This window comes from Fusarium phalaenopsidis (genome assembly GCF_050370095.1).
Source record: "Fusarium phalaenopsidis strain FUZ10S chromosome Unknown contig_32332, whole genome shotgun sequence".
Lineage (NCBI taxonomy): Eukaryota > Fungi > Ascomycota > Sordariomycetes > Hypocreales > Nectriaceae > Fusarium > Fusarium phalaenopsidis.
Window position 1 is genome coordinate 1,784,471 of NW_028145391.1, and position 10,012 is coordinate 1,794,482.

Sequence of the window (10,012 nt, forward strand, 5' to 3'; positions counted from 1 at the left end):
TCCTTCTGGAAGTTTTGCAAAATTGGAGACCTTCCACGGATGGATAAGCATAAGGTCCCATCCCATGTGTGGGTGGAGACTTGAGAGGTTGCAAATTGCAACTTCGGCTAGAGGGCCAGGTACAGGCATGCCCCCAAACATTTCAGATTCCAATTGACCCTGGGTATCTCGAATAGCTAAGGAAAAGTGTATCGGCCGTCTTAGTCCGCGTCATAAATATTCTCTTCCTCCTCATCCTCATCCTGGGCTTCGTCTGCTACGCCTCCTTCTTCGCGGATGATATCGTCGGCTAGTGTGCTTCTTCGCCAACCGCCGCCTCTTCGCCGGCCTCTCTCGAACGCGTCGGTTGATGTTACGGCTCGTTCGCCAGTGTACTTCTGGCCTGTCCACTCTCTGGAGCATTTGGGGCATCTTTGTTCCCGCCTTGTTCGCCAGAACGCTTCTTGACAGACATCGTGTAATCGAAAATTGCACTCCGGCTCTAAGCATCTTAGGCCGATTGTGACAATGTCCTTGCATGCTTCGCAAAACTTGATACGCTGCCATTCTCGCGGATCGAGGTCTGGATCGTTGTAGGTCTCAACAAGCCAGGGCCGCAGTTCGAGCAGCGCTCGGGGTGAAAAGGTGTAAAACCCCTCGGCGCTCTTCTCAAACCAGCCTCCCTCAACCAGACTTGCTAGTACAGCCTCAACTTCGCTGTGCTTCAGGCCCTTGTCGGCTGGTGTTTGTGTTTGCGCATCCACGTCGACTTCGGCCTCTTGTTGCCTCGGTCGTGCGCACTTGATCGCCTGCATTTCGGTGATGGCGAGCACTTCCATCCGCGGAGTGTTGAACTTGTCGAACATGGCGTCAAAAACTCGCTTGATAAATGAGAGTTCGTCGGGGCTATATGTCGTGGCGAGCTGGGTCTGCGGGTCAGAAGTGGTGTTGACCAGAGCATAGATGCGCCGCTTCGTCGTCTGGTGGATGGTGGTGCGGATCTCATAGTCGAAGAGTGATGCCGCTTCAGCTGCCTTGTCCATGTACTCTTGGAAATGGTCTTCTGTGATCTGGCCCGGTCGCATTTCATCTCCTTCGTCTTCGCCGCGGTCGGCGTTGAATATCGCAGCGAGGATAGGGCGGGAATCCTCAAAGGTAATGGAACCTCGGGCTAGTATTGCCTGTAGGAATGCCCGGTTCCCGTCGTTGAAGTTGTGATCGCTCATTCTCCGCGCCTGCTATTTTTCGGTGCGCGCTGCGGTATCTGGGCGCTGAGAGTGTGTGTTGAGAATTGCGCAGAACAAAGGAAGTTGCGATAGGCTTGGGTTTAGCTGGGAGACGCGTTTCACGCGTTGCTGCGAAGAGTTAATTGAGTGCATGCACCGCCTCATGTGGCTGTGGTGGCTGGTGACTTCGGAGCAGTCAACTACTCTTAGGACAACACTTTTACCTTACTGATGTTTGGTATTCCTATGCGTTGTCCTACTGTAATGATTAAATGAAACCCTTGTTGATCGGATGGTTGCCTTGTAGGTCCTGAAAACCTTGTTGTGACTCGGTGCAAGTGAGGTAGTGCTACATAGGCCAGTCTTTCAGGCAGCCAGGAATCTATACCCTCTCTCTACAACTATTACAACCCTGTCAGTGTATTCGGCGCATTAATCACAGAAAATACATCAAAGACAACATCAGAACGAAAACATGTATTAAATAGGGATAGTTAAAATACAATTAAACAGGTTCATGGATAAGACATCTTGAATTCGCGTCTCACTGTAGGGTAGCTATGAGGCTGCATGCTGACTCAGCTGAAGCATGATTGGCGACCAAGAGCTTCGAGCTTCAACTCAAGAACCCTTTCATCACTCAACACATGCGGATAGCTTTTTCATAGGCGACAGCTCCTCAAAGTGTATTCGGCTGGCCGGCATAGGAGATCTCATCGGGGGATAAGCGGCATTGAGTGACTCGGGTCGTTGCGCCGGTTCGACCAAGTGGTCTTGTGCAACTTAGCCACGCGTCGGAGACGTGGTGATATAGATGTTGATCAGAGGTGCGACATCTGCCAAACACGTGACGAAAAGAACACAACCTGCGTGTCCTTGAAGAAAGAGGGAATTTCTAGCCCATTTTCCAACCAGCGCCGTACACCGAGCAAACCAGACGACCATCGAGGCGGCCTCACCCCTGAGAACTGGGTCTTACGCGCATCTCGGCGCCGAGTTGCTCGAGCCCAGTATACGGCCAACCCAACCCCTTCCGAACCCTTGACAACACCAAAATACCAAAATGGCTACGACAGACTTGAAGGAGTTCGACGTCATCCGGGTGGCCAGGACTGATGGCGCAGATACTGGTCCTGGCTATTGGCCGGTGACAGCTCCACCTGCGATCACCGCTAAGAAGACAAAGGACGCGACAACAACAGAAAAGACCCCAAGAACTAAGCCTCAGATGATCCGGCTGGCGGAAGATGACCCAAGATTTGTCGAGTGGAGAGTCAAGTTGGGCATTCTGCTGAAACAGGAGCTGTGTCCCAACCCCGATGGTGAGCCTCATCCCTGAGCATCATCAACCATATCTAACAGCGATCATAGAAGGAAACCCATGGCTGGTTCATTTTCCACGGGGATATTGGCTATACGAGAAATCCAAGCATCTCTGGGTATCGGGTTACCCGATCAAGGCGAAGCTATTCAAGAGCCCACAGGAGTTTGCTGTCCACTTGATATGGCTCCTCTCAACTTCGATGGACTACCGAGACTGCTGCTGCGCACACTGCAACGCATCAAACTTGGTCAAGGGCGGAGCGGCTACAGACGAGCTCATCATTACACATGAACCCCCCAAGGTTGAAAAGATACCGCCCAAGGTGACACCGGTGCCTCTACCCCCTATGCCTGGACGACCTCCCCAAAAGCCAAACAATGCTGGCTCACGACAGTCATCTGTTCAGCCAACGCCAACAACAACGGCCCAGAACTCGCCAGCACCTCCCCCTACAGCAGTCCATCAGCCGCCGGCTCAAACCCAACCCCAGGTCCAACTACAACCGCAACAACAGCCCATCCAATCTCAACCCCAGATCCAGATCCAGCCGCAGCAACCTCAGCAACCTCAGCAACCTCAGCAACCTCAGCAACCTCAGCAACCTCAGCAACCTCAGCAACCTCAGCAACCTCAGCAACAGCAACCTCAGCAGCAGCAACAGCAATTGCAGCCTCAACCTCAGCCGCAGCCTCAGCTTCAACCTCAACCTCAACCTCAACCACAACCTCAGGCCCAGGCCCAAGCCTCTCCTCAAGGGCAGCCACAGCCTATCCAATGGGCACTCAAGTCAGCTGTGCTCTTCCGCGCGGGAGAGTTGGTCTGGTATCAGAACGGAAACACATGGCGTCTCGGCGTCATAGCCGCGTCTGCGAACGGACGCCACGAGGTGATGCCAATTGGACATGGCCTCGTCCAGCAGAACAACGTGTCCAAGACCGACGGCGACATGCGGCCATTCTATGCGTTTACGGTCCCGCCAGTCACCCTGCCCGAGCTCAAGGACAAGGAGTTTGACGGTGTTCCATGGGAACCATTACTAAAAGGGGCGGCGGATGGCAACAGACGTGAGATGATTGCCCTCGATGCCTCCAAGATGGCCGCCGTCAAGATCGACTACTCCTACTCCCTCTGGTCTCCGCTGTCAGAGGACCCCAACAGTAAGCCTGTAACCTACTACGGCTGCTTCTTTGGAGCAGAGCGGGTCGAGATCGGCGACGCGATGCGGCTGAGATCACTCCCTGCGGAGCTTAACGTGCCCGCCGAGACGGGCGTGCTCGGCCTGCGATTCATCTTCACGACAAAGGACTTTCCCGGCAACGTCTTCTTCCGCGGGCACATCTACCAGCTCGTGTCGGAGGACAAGCCCAACATTGTGCGCGACGAGCACCTCCCCATCGCGCTGCGGCTCGAGAGCCAGTGGCGCCACTCCGTGGGAGCGCAGCGCTGGCGCTACGCGCTCGTCAAGGAGAACGTCGTGTTCAAGGAGCAGTCCATCCGGGGTCGGTTCTACCCGACGCAGCGCCTCATGCCCATCCTCAATCCGGCCGAGTTCCGCGACGCCGTGTCCAAGGCCCGGGTGGACGACCTGTACGCGCACCTGAACAACCGCATGGATGGCGCCGGGAGGTATCTCGGCCGCAAAGTGAACCGCATCGGTACCCTGGGAGCGTCGGTGACACATACGGCTAGGCTCAACATGGAGCCGTTTATCAGGGAAGAGCTTAACGAGAAGGCTATCGAATGATTGTTCCATGGAACTCTGGGCATGTATTCCAGAAGGGTCATGTTTGCAGGGGGGAGATGAGTGACAAGGGAGCCATGGAAGCTGGCAGGTTAGGAGTCATGTTATTAATGTATTCTATTGTAGCTGATATTTTGGTACCTAGTAGATAGTACACCAAGCAAGAGTAGCAAGGTATCATTGAATCAACCAGCAACCGTCTACTAGTGTATGATATCTCAGCTGTGACACCCAAGTAAAGAGAGCCCGCATACAGCATACCTTGGCACACCATTCTCAACCACCCGTCTTCCCCCCCTCTTTTGTTCCCTCCTCTTCAAACCCCCTCCCCGCTGTTTCCGAAACCACCAGCTTTTCTCCTCACGATACCACCATCCAGCTGCAGCCCGAAACCCACACCGCTACAAACCCAAACCACGAGACCATCATACACACACACACACGCAAGTGCACACAATCTCCGAATCCTCCCAAGCGACCTCGTAACGTGAGTGAAAATACCCACCTCTGACGGTTAGATAGCTCACAAAAGAACAGGTCGGCGCAACTCGGGGGCGCAGTGGTTCTTTCAAAAAGCAAAGTTGCATGTGAGAATCTGACATTCTGGAGTCCTCTCACCCTCCCCCAGCCATCCACAAAAGCAATACGTGTATGCAGACAAGAACGACACATAATTATTGATGAGATTGATTGCGGCCTAAATGCAAGAAATCCACTCATGCGGTGATACTTCAGAAACACACGAGCCACCGTTCCCTCCCACCCCGGTACCGCCAGTCTGGTCACGACACTTCCCCCGCCTTGGGGGCAGGCAAGCTGAGGCGCTCCGGTAGGAAGGGAGATGCCCTGGCGGGGTTCTTCCTGGGAACAAATGAAAATGGTGTGGGCATGGTGTGTTGCGTGGTGTGAGGCAGTATGCAGAGATCGCTGTTACACGGGCCTGGGGAGGTATTGCGGCCAACTGTGAGACGAGGGTGAGGTCATGGACCAGGGTTTCAGGGCCGAGGTATGATAAGCAATTGTTGCTATTGCTGGCCTTGTTATTGTTGCATCAGAAGTGAAAGATAATCAGTTGTCTGTCGTTCACAGATAATCATGTCGTGAAGAATGACATTGTCTCATTGATTGATGAGAGGAGAGAAAACATTCCCCAAAAGAATCTGTGACCACGAGAGAATCAAGGAAAACACCGCTTTCTCGCTGTCGCCAAACACATTAACCATATGGCCCACCTGCTTGGTATTCATCCGCTCCTCTGCCAGGCCCCCCAGTTCCCCAGAAGTTCTATGCGTAGCTTTTCGAGACACAAGCTCAACCGACGGCTCTTCTCCGATGCCGTCCCTTCTGTCTTCTCTCCTCAACTCCTCTTTTTCAGAAAAAATCAGTGTCCTCTCCAAACTCGCTCCGCTACCCTTGAAATAACTGTTGTTCGTAAATGCGTGTGTAAATGACTGGTGAATGCAAAATCATGGAGGTGGCGCTTGAATGATCCAGATCGTGATGTCGTACGCGTCAGGTAAATAAACTCCGCCTTCTCTATCTCGTGGGAACCAACAGGCATTCGTAGTAGTATGCAAACCGTCGTGTCGGGGCCTGTCAATGGATGCATGCATGCGACATGGGTGGATGAACCATGCAACGTATGGCCGAATAGAAGTAGAAAGGACTGCTGATGAGGGCGGACAATCTTTCAACTCATCGGGATGGGTGACAAATCTTCTGGCAATCGTTTCTCGCTCTCGCCGGTCGAATGTCGTCGTAGGTAGGAAAGACCAAAGAAATACCTCCTCTCTTCATCCCCTGACCTGACCCCTGATCCAGGGGGTCGGTTCATGCTGCTCGTTATGCCACCTTCAGGTTTTCAAGCCTCTCTTGTAGCTTCTTCAATAACTCCGGGTCTGGTTCGGGTTCGACCTTGCGAGGTAGAACACGAGGCGATTCGTCCGTCTTCTCTAAGCCACACTTCTTGCACTTGGTTCCGTTTTCTGCTCCAGTTGGGTATACCGTCTTACAGTCCTTGCATTCGTAATGGGGTACGCTACTAGGACCGAATTCGTCTCCAGGATAACCATATGGATACTTGTCCTTCTTGGGCCTGCACAGTTTGTTAGCGATTACATCACGCCAAGGATTCCAGGTCTTGACATACGGGTCTCGAGGGCAGTCCGTGCAGCGGACGTGGCCGCACTTCTCGCAAGTCTTGTTACCGGAAATAAACAACGTCGAACACTCGTGGCAAGTTCTGCGCACCCGTTGACGGGGCTTCTTATGGACCAGATCCTGTCCGCCAGTCTTGCTGGGTCGGGTGAGGACAATCTTCTTCTCGTCAAAGGCGTAAGAGTAGTCGGGAATAATAGGGGCGTTCTCCTTGTTGGCCTTGATGATGGCGGCACGTCGCTCGCGGCTGGCGATAATCTCGGCTTCGGTTCGCTTGGGAGGGTAACGGGTACACTTGGTGCAACGGGCGTGCTGGCAGTTGGGGCACTCCTTGGCCGAGGAGAAGGTGGCATTGCACTTGTGGCAGGTTCGGCGGACGCGCATGCGGATGGGCTTATCCATACGGAGAACGGTGTCGTCGGGAGATCCAGTCTGAAGTTCCGAAATCTTGATATCAAGTCCATAACGCTCGCCCAGCTTCTTGGCGCGCTCCTCAATAAGCTGGCTCCTGGTCAGCTTGGAGACGCCCTCGAGGCCTTCGTATCGAGCCTTGGCGTCGGGAGCCTTCTTCTCAGGGGCGGCGGGTTCACTGTCAAAGAGTTAGCGACCGATTGATATCACAGAATGGCTGACGGTGTCCTGGTTAAGTCGCATACGCCCAGGCATACTCCAAGGAGCATTTTCGGGACACGCAGATCCAGGAAAACCGTGCAATTTGTGGCGGAAAAAGGCGTACCTCGTCTTGACAGGCTCAGATTGGCCGGCGGGAGCGGGCTTGGTGGTGGACATGGTGGACAGACGCTTGTTGGAAGAACCCTCTCGCTTGAGGAACGTCTTGGTTCTGGTGAGAAGCTTGCTGAGACCCTTCTCCTTCTTCTCCTCCTTGGGCGCCGAGGGCCCGGCCTGCGAAGGAGAGCTCATGATGTCGACTGGTTGTGTGTAACTGGTCGACTACAGATGGTTGATATCGATGGGATTTTAACGAGGGCCGAATAAACGGGAGCTAAGACCGGAGAATTGTTATGCTTTAATTGCCCGCTGAGATGACAGTCCGGATGCAGGAGGCAAATATGTCAAGAAAATTGTGGATGGGCGGGATTGCGATATTTCGTGTAGTCCGAATAACGGGTCGAAGTAGACGAGGTTCGGTCGGACCGGGGAGTGGCGCTCAATAGAGGCGACTATCGAACGATGGTGACGGACCAAATCAAGGAACGTCGAAGCGGAAGGGGATCGTGTATCGAGGATTGGCACAGGCTGAGGCAGAGTTTATAGACCTCCCATGACGCAGACGAATTGCGAGGATGAAGTGGTTGATTGGAGGTTTTGAGGGAAGGAGAGAAGAGGAGAGGGAGAGAAGGTTCGCAGAGGGAGGATGGGCGAGGGCGGGCGAACTATACTTACTCTAGTCGTCGCTAGCTGGAGCGGCGCTGTAGTAGGCGAGCCGGCGTGGTGGTATCAGTGGGTACAGGCGGCCCGGCGCTACAGCGCTACAGAAGACGGAGGTGACGGACAGCGAATAGCAGGCGGCCCATGGCGGCAAGGGCCCAAAGCACCCAATGCCTGGTGACAAGCCGTACGAGTTTGTTGCGAGGGATCCATGGGAATCCATGACCCCATGCGGGAAAAGGCTTGTGGGGGAGGACGGTGAGAGGGGAGAGGGGCGTGCGAGTCGTGGACGGCGGCCTGTGAGAATCAATCTATCCGGCAGCGAGACCTGATCTCCAGTGGGCGCCAACAGCAGCAACACCACCACCACCACCACCAGATGCAAGAGTCGACGCTGGAACCGGGAACTGTAGTGGACGACGGCGGGACCCTTTCCAGGGAGAGGGACGACGCCAAGAAGCCGTCGCTCGGACTCTGGGGACGGGAAGGGAAAGGTGTGGTTTGGCGCGTGGTTCGGGCGGCCCTGGCGATGCGTCCCTCGCTTGGTTCTTTTGGCCTGGAGGGTGTGCGCATGGCCAGAGGCGCCTCTCTCCTCACAGGGAACCTAACCAGAAGAGCGACCCCTGTCATGGACCCATGGATCCATTAGCAACACAGTGTCCGTCTGACGGAGTTGATGAACAGCAATATCCTCCGTGGTATTTCCCTTTCCAGACGGGCGGTACACTGATCAACGCCCTGCTTGTGCACACACAGTTGGGTCGTCCTGGAAGAGGCCTGGTGGCAAGCAGATGGTAGCAAATGGCAGCAAACGTGGATGCAATTGCTCCGAGGCCACATCCTTGCGGTCGGCCGCCAGCCGTCAGTGGCAGCATCGAGGCCCTGAGTCGGCCTGTCAGTTCAACCTTTTTTGTCCCTCCCAGCATGGAGGCCTTGCGTGTTGACGATTCATGTCTCGTCGGTCGCACAAGGCGACACGACACGATAAACATGGGTGTGTGAGTGGACGGGTCGACACCGAAGGCCGACCACGGAAACGGGGAATGCCCCGTGTTAAGTGTGGAGAAGGCAAACCAACCATCGGGTGTCATTGATGAAGGGAGACCCAGAGCGCTGGGAGATGCGAGTTGCAAGTTGATGAGTTGTGCATGATGAGTTGTGCAAGGCCAACGGATGCTCCCCCCGCCGAGAGGAGCATTAGCATGATCCATGAGCCTATGTTGCTAGCCCAGTATGGTTTAGTATTAGCCCAACTTTAGAAAAGCTCGTGGCCTAAGAAAAGGACACAACTTTGACCACTTTTTACCCCAATAATAAGAGAATCTGTCAAAACGGCAAAAGAAATTATGGTAAAAAAAAAAAAAAATACCTTGGGTTAGGAAGAACCTTGAATTCTCAACATATTTTTATCAAACAACTTGACTAGCTATTCTTATCGCTTATTCTTGCACTGAATAGTTTGGTAGCCCTAAACCTGCCAATATGTGCATGTCTCAATATTCTCTTTGGCCGCGTGCCAGGGGTCCCTATCGAGGAGCACTACGACGTAGCACTGTCTCTGGCTACCTACTGCTCCTGCTCCTTCTGTTGTTTCCGCGCCGTTCTCTCTCTCCCGTCATCAAGCTCGAGTATGGTGGCGGCTGCGGCGTGATCCAGAAGGCCAGGATTAGCGGGGAAGGTCCAGATGTTGAAGACGGCACTTCCGGCCAAGGCCAGCCACGGTCGCGGCAGCAGACAATATCAGACCCGAGAGAAGGGAAAGATCTGGGCACTCTGACTCAGGCGGCGTCTCTGCCGTGTCTCACAACATTCGTGTGTGTTGGGACGAGACTTGCACAGAAGAAAAAAACCGTTTGCCTGTCGCCATCCATGCATCTTATCCATCCATTTCGCGAGAAATGCAAAACGCCAGCATGCACCTCCACGTAATACCTAGACCCAAAGCTGGGAACCCTTTTTCGGGGTTGTCCCGAGGAAGAGGTCAGGGTCAGTGCTATTTCACAGTGCACAATGCACAGTACGCCGTTCCTTGGTAACTGGAGCGGTAAGGTAGCAGCAGCAAGCAACATCAACGTCAGTCACATCATTGCTCCCACCCATGGGACCGGGCACACACCCCCTTCCCGGGACCCCGCCCAAGCAAGATCCCAACCAGAGCCCGTCCATCCCCTCCCCTGCCACTGAACCTCTCGCACC

General features: G+C 54.2%; 3 protein-coding genes across 3 annotated transcripts; 1 reads left to right on the top strand and 2 right to left on the bottom strand.

Moving 5' to 3' along the window:
* Positions 1-200: 200 nt before the first annotated feature.
* On the bottom strand, positions 201-1,205 carry LRP88_13551 (Smc5-Smc6 complex subunit NSE1; the record flags this gene model as incomplete). Its single annotated transcript, XM_083249912.1, has 1 exon — positions 201-1,205. The coding sequence occupies one exon, from the start codon at positions 1,203-1,205 to the stop codon at positions 201-203; it is 1,005 nt and encodes a 334-aa protein (XP_083094246.1).
* A 1,063-nt stretch (positions 1,206-2,268) lies between these two features.
* On the top strand, positions 2,269-4,273 carry LRP88_13552 (uncharacterized protein; the record flags this gene model as incomplete). Its single annotated transcript, XM_083249913.1, has 2 exons — positions 2,269-2,527; positions 2,577-4,273. The coding sequence occupies 2 exons, from the start codon at positions 2,269-2,271 to the stop codon at positions 4,271-4,273; spliced, it is 1,956 nt and encodes a 651-aa protein (XP_083094247.1).
* Positions 4,274-6,112: 1,839 nt separating this feature from the next.
* Positions 6,113-7,348, bottom strand: LRP88_13553 (uncharacterized protein; the record flags this gene model as incomplete). Its single annotated transcript, XM_083249914.1, has 3 exons — positions 6,113-6,365; positions 6,420-7,016; positions 7,164-7,348. The coding sequence occupies 3 exons, from the start codon at positions 7,346-7,348 to the stop codon at positions 6,113-6,115; spliced, it is 1,035 nt and encodes a 344-aa protein (XP_083094248.1).
* Positions 7,349-10,012: the final 2,664 nt, after the last annotated feature.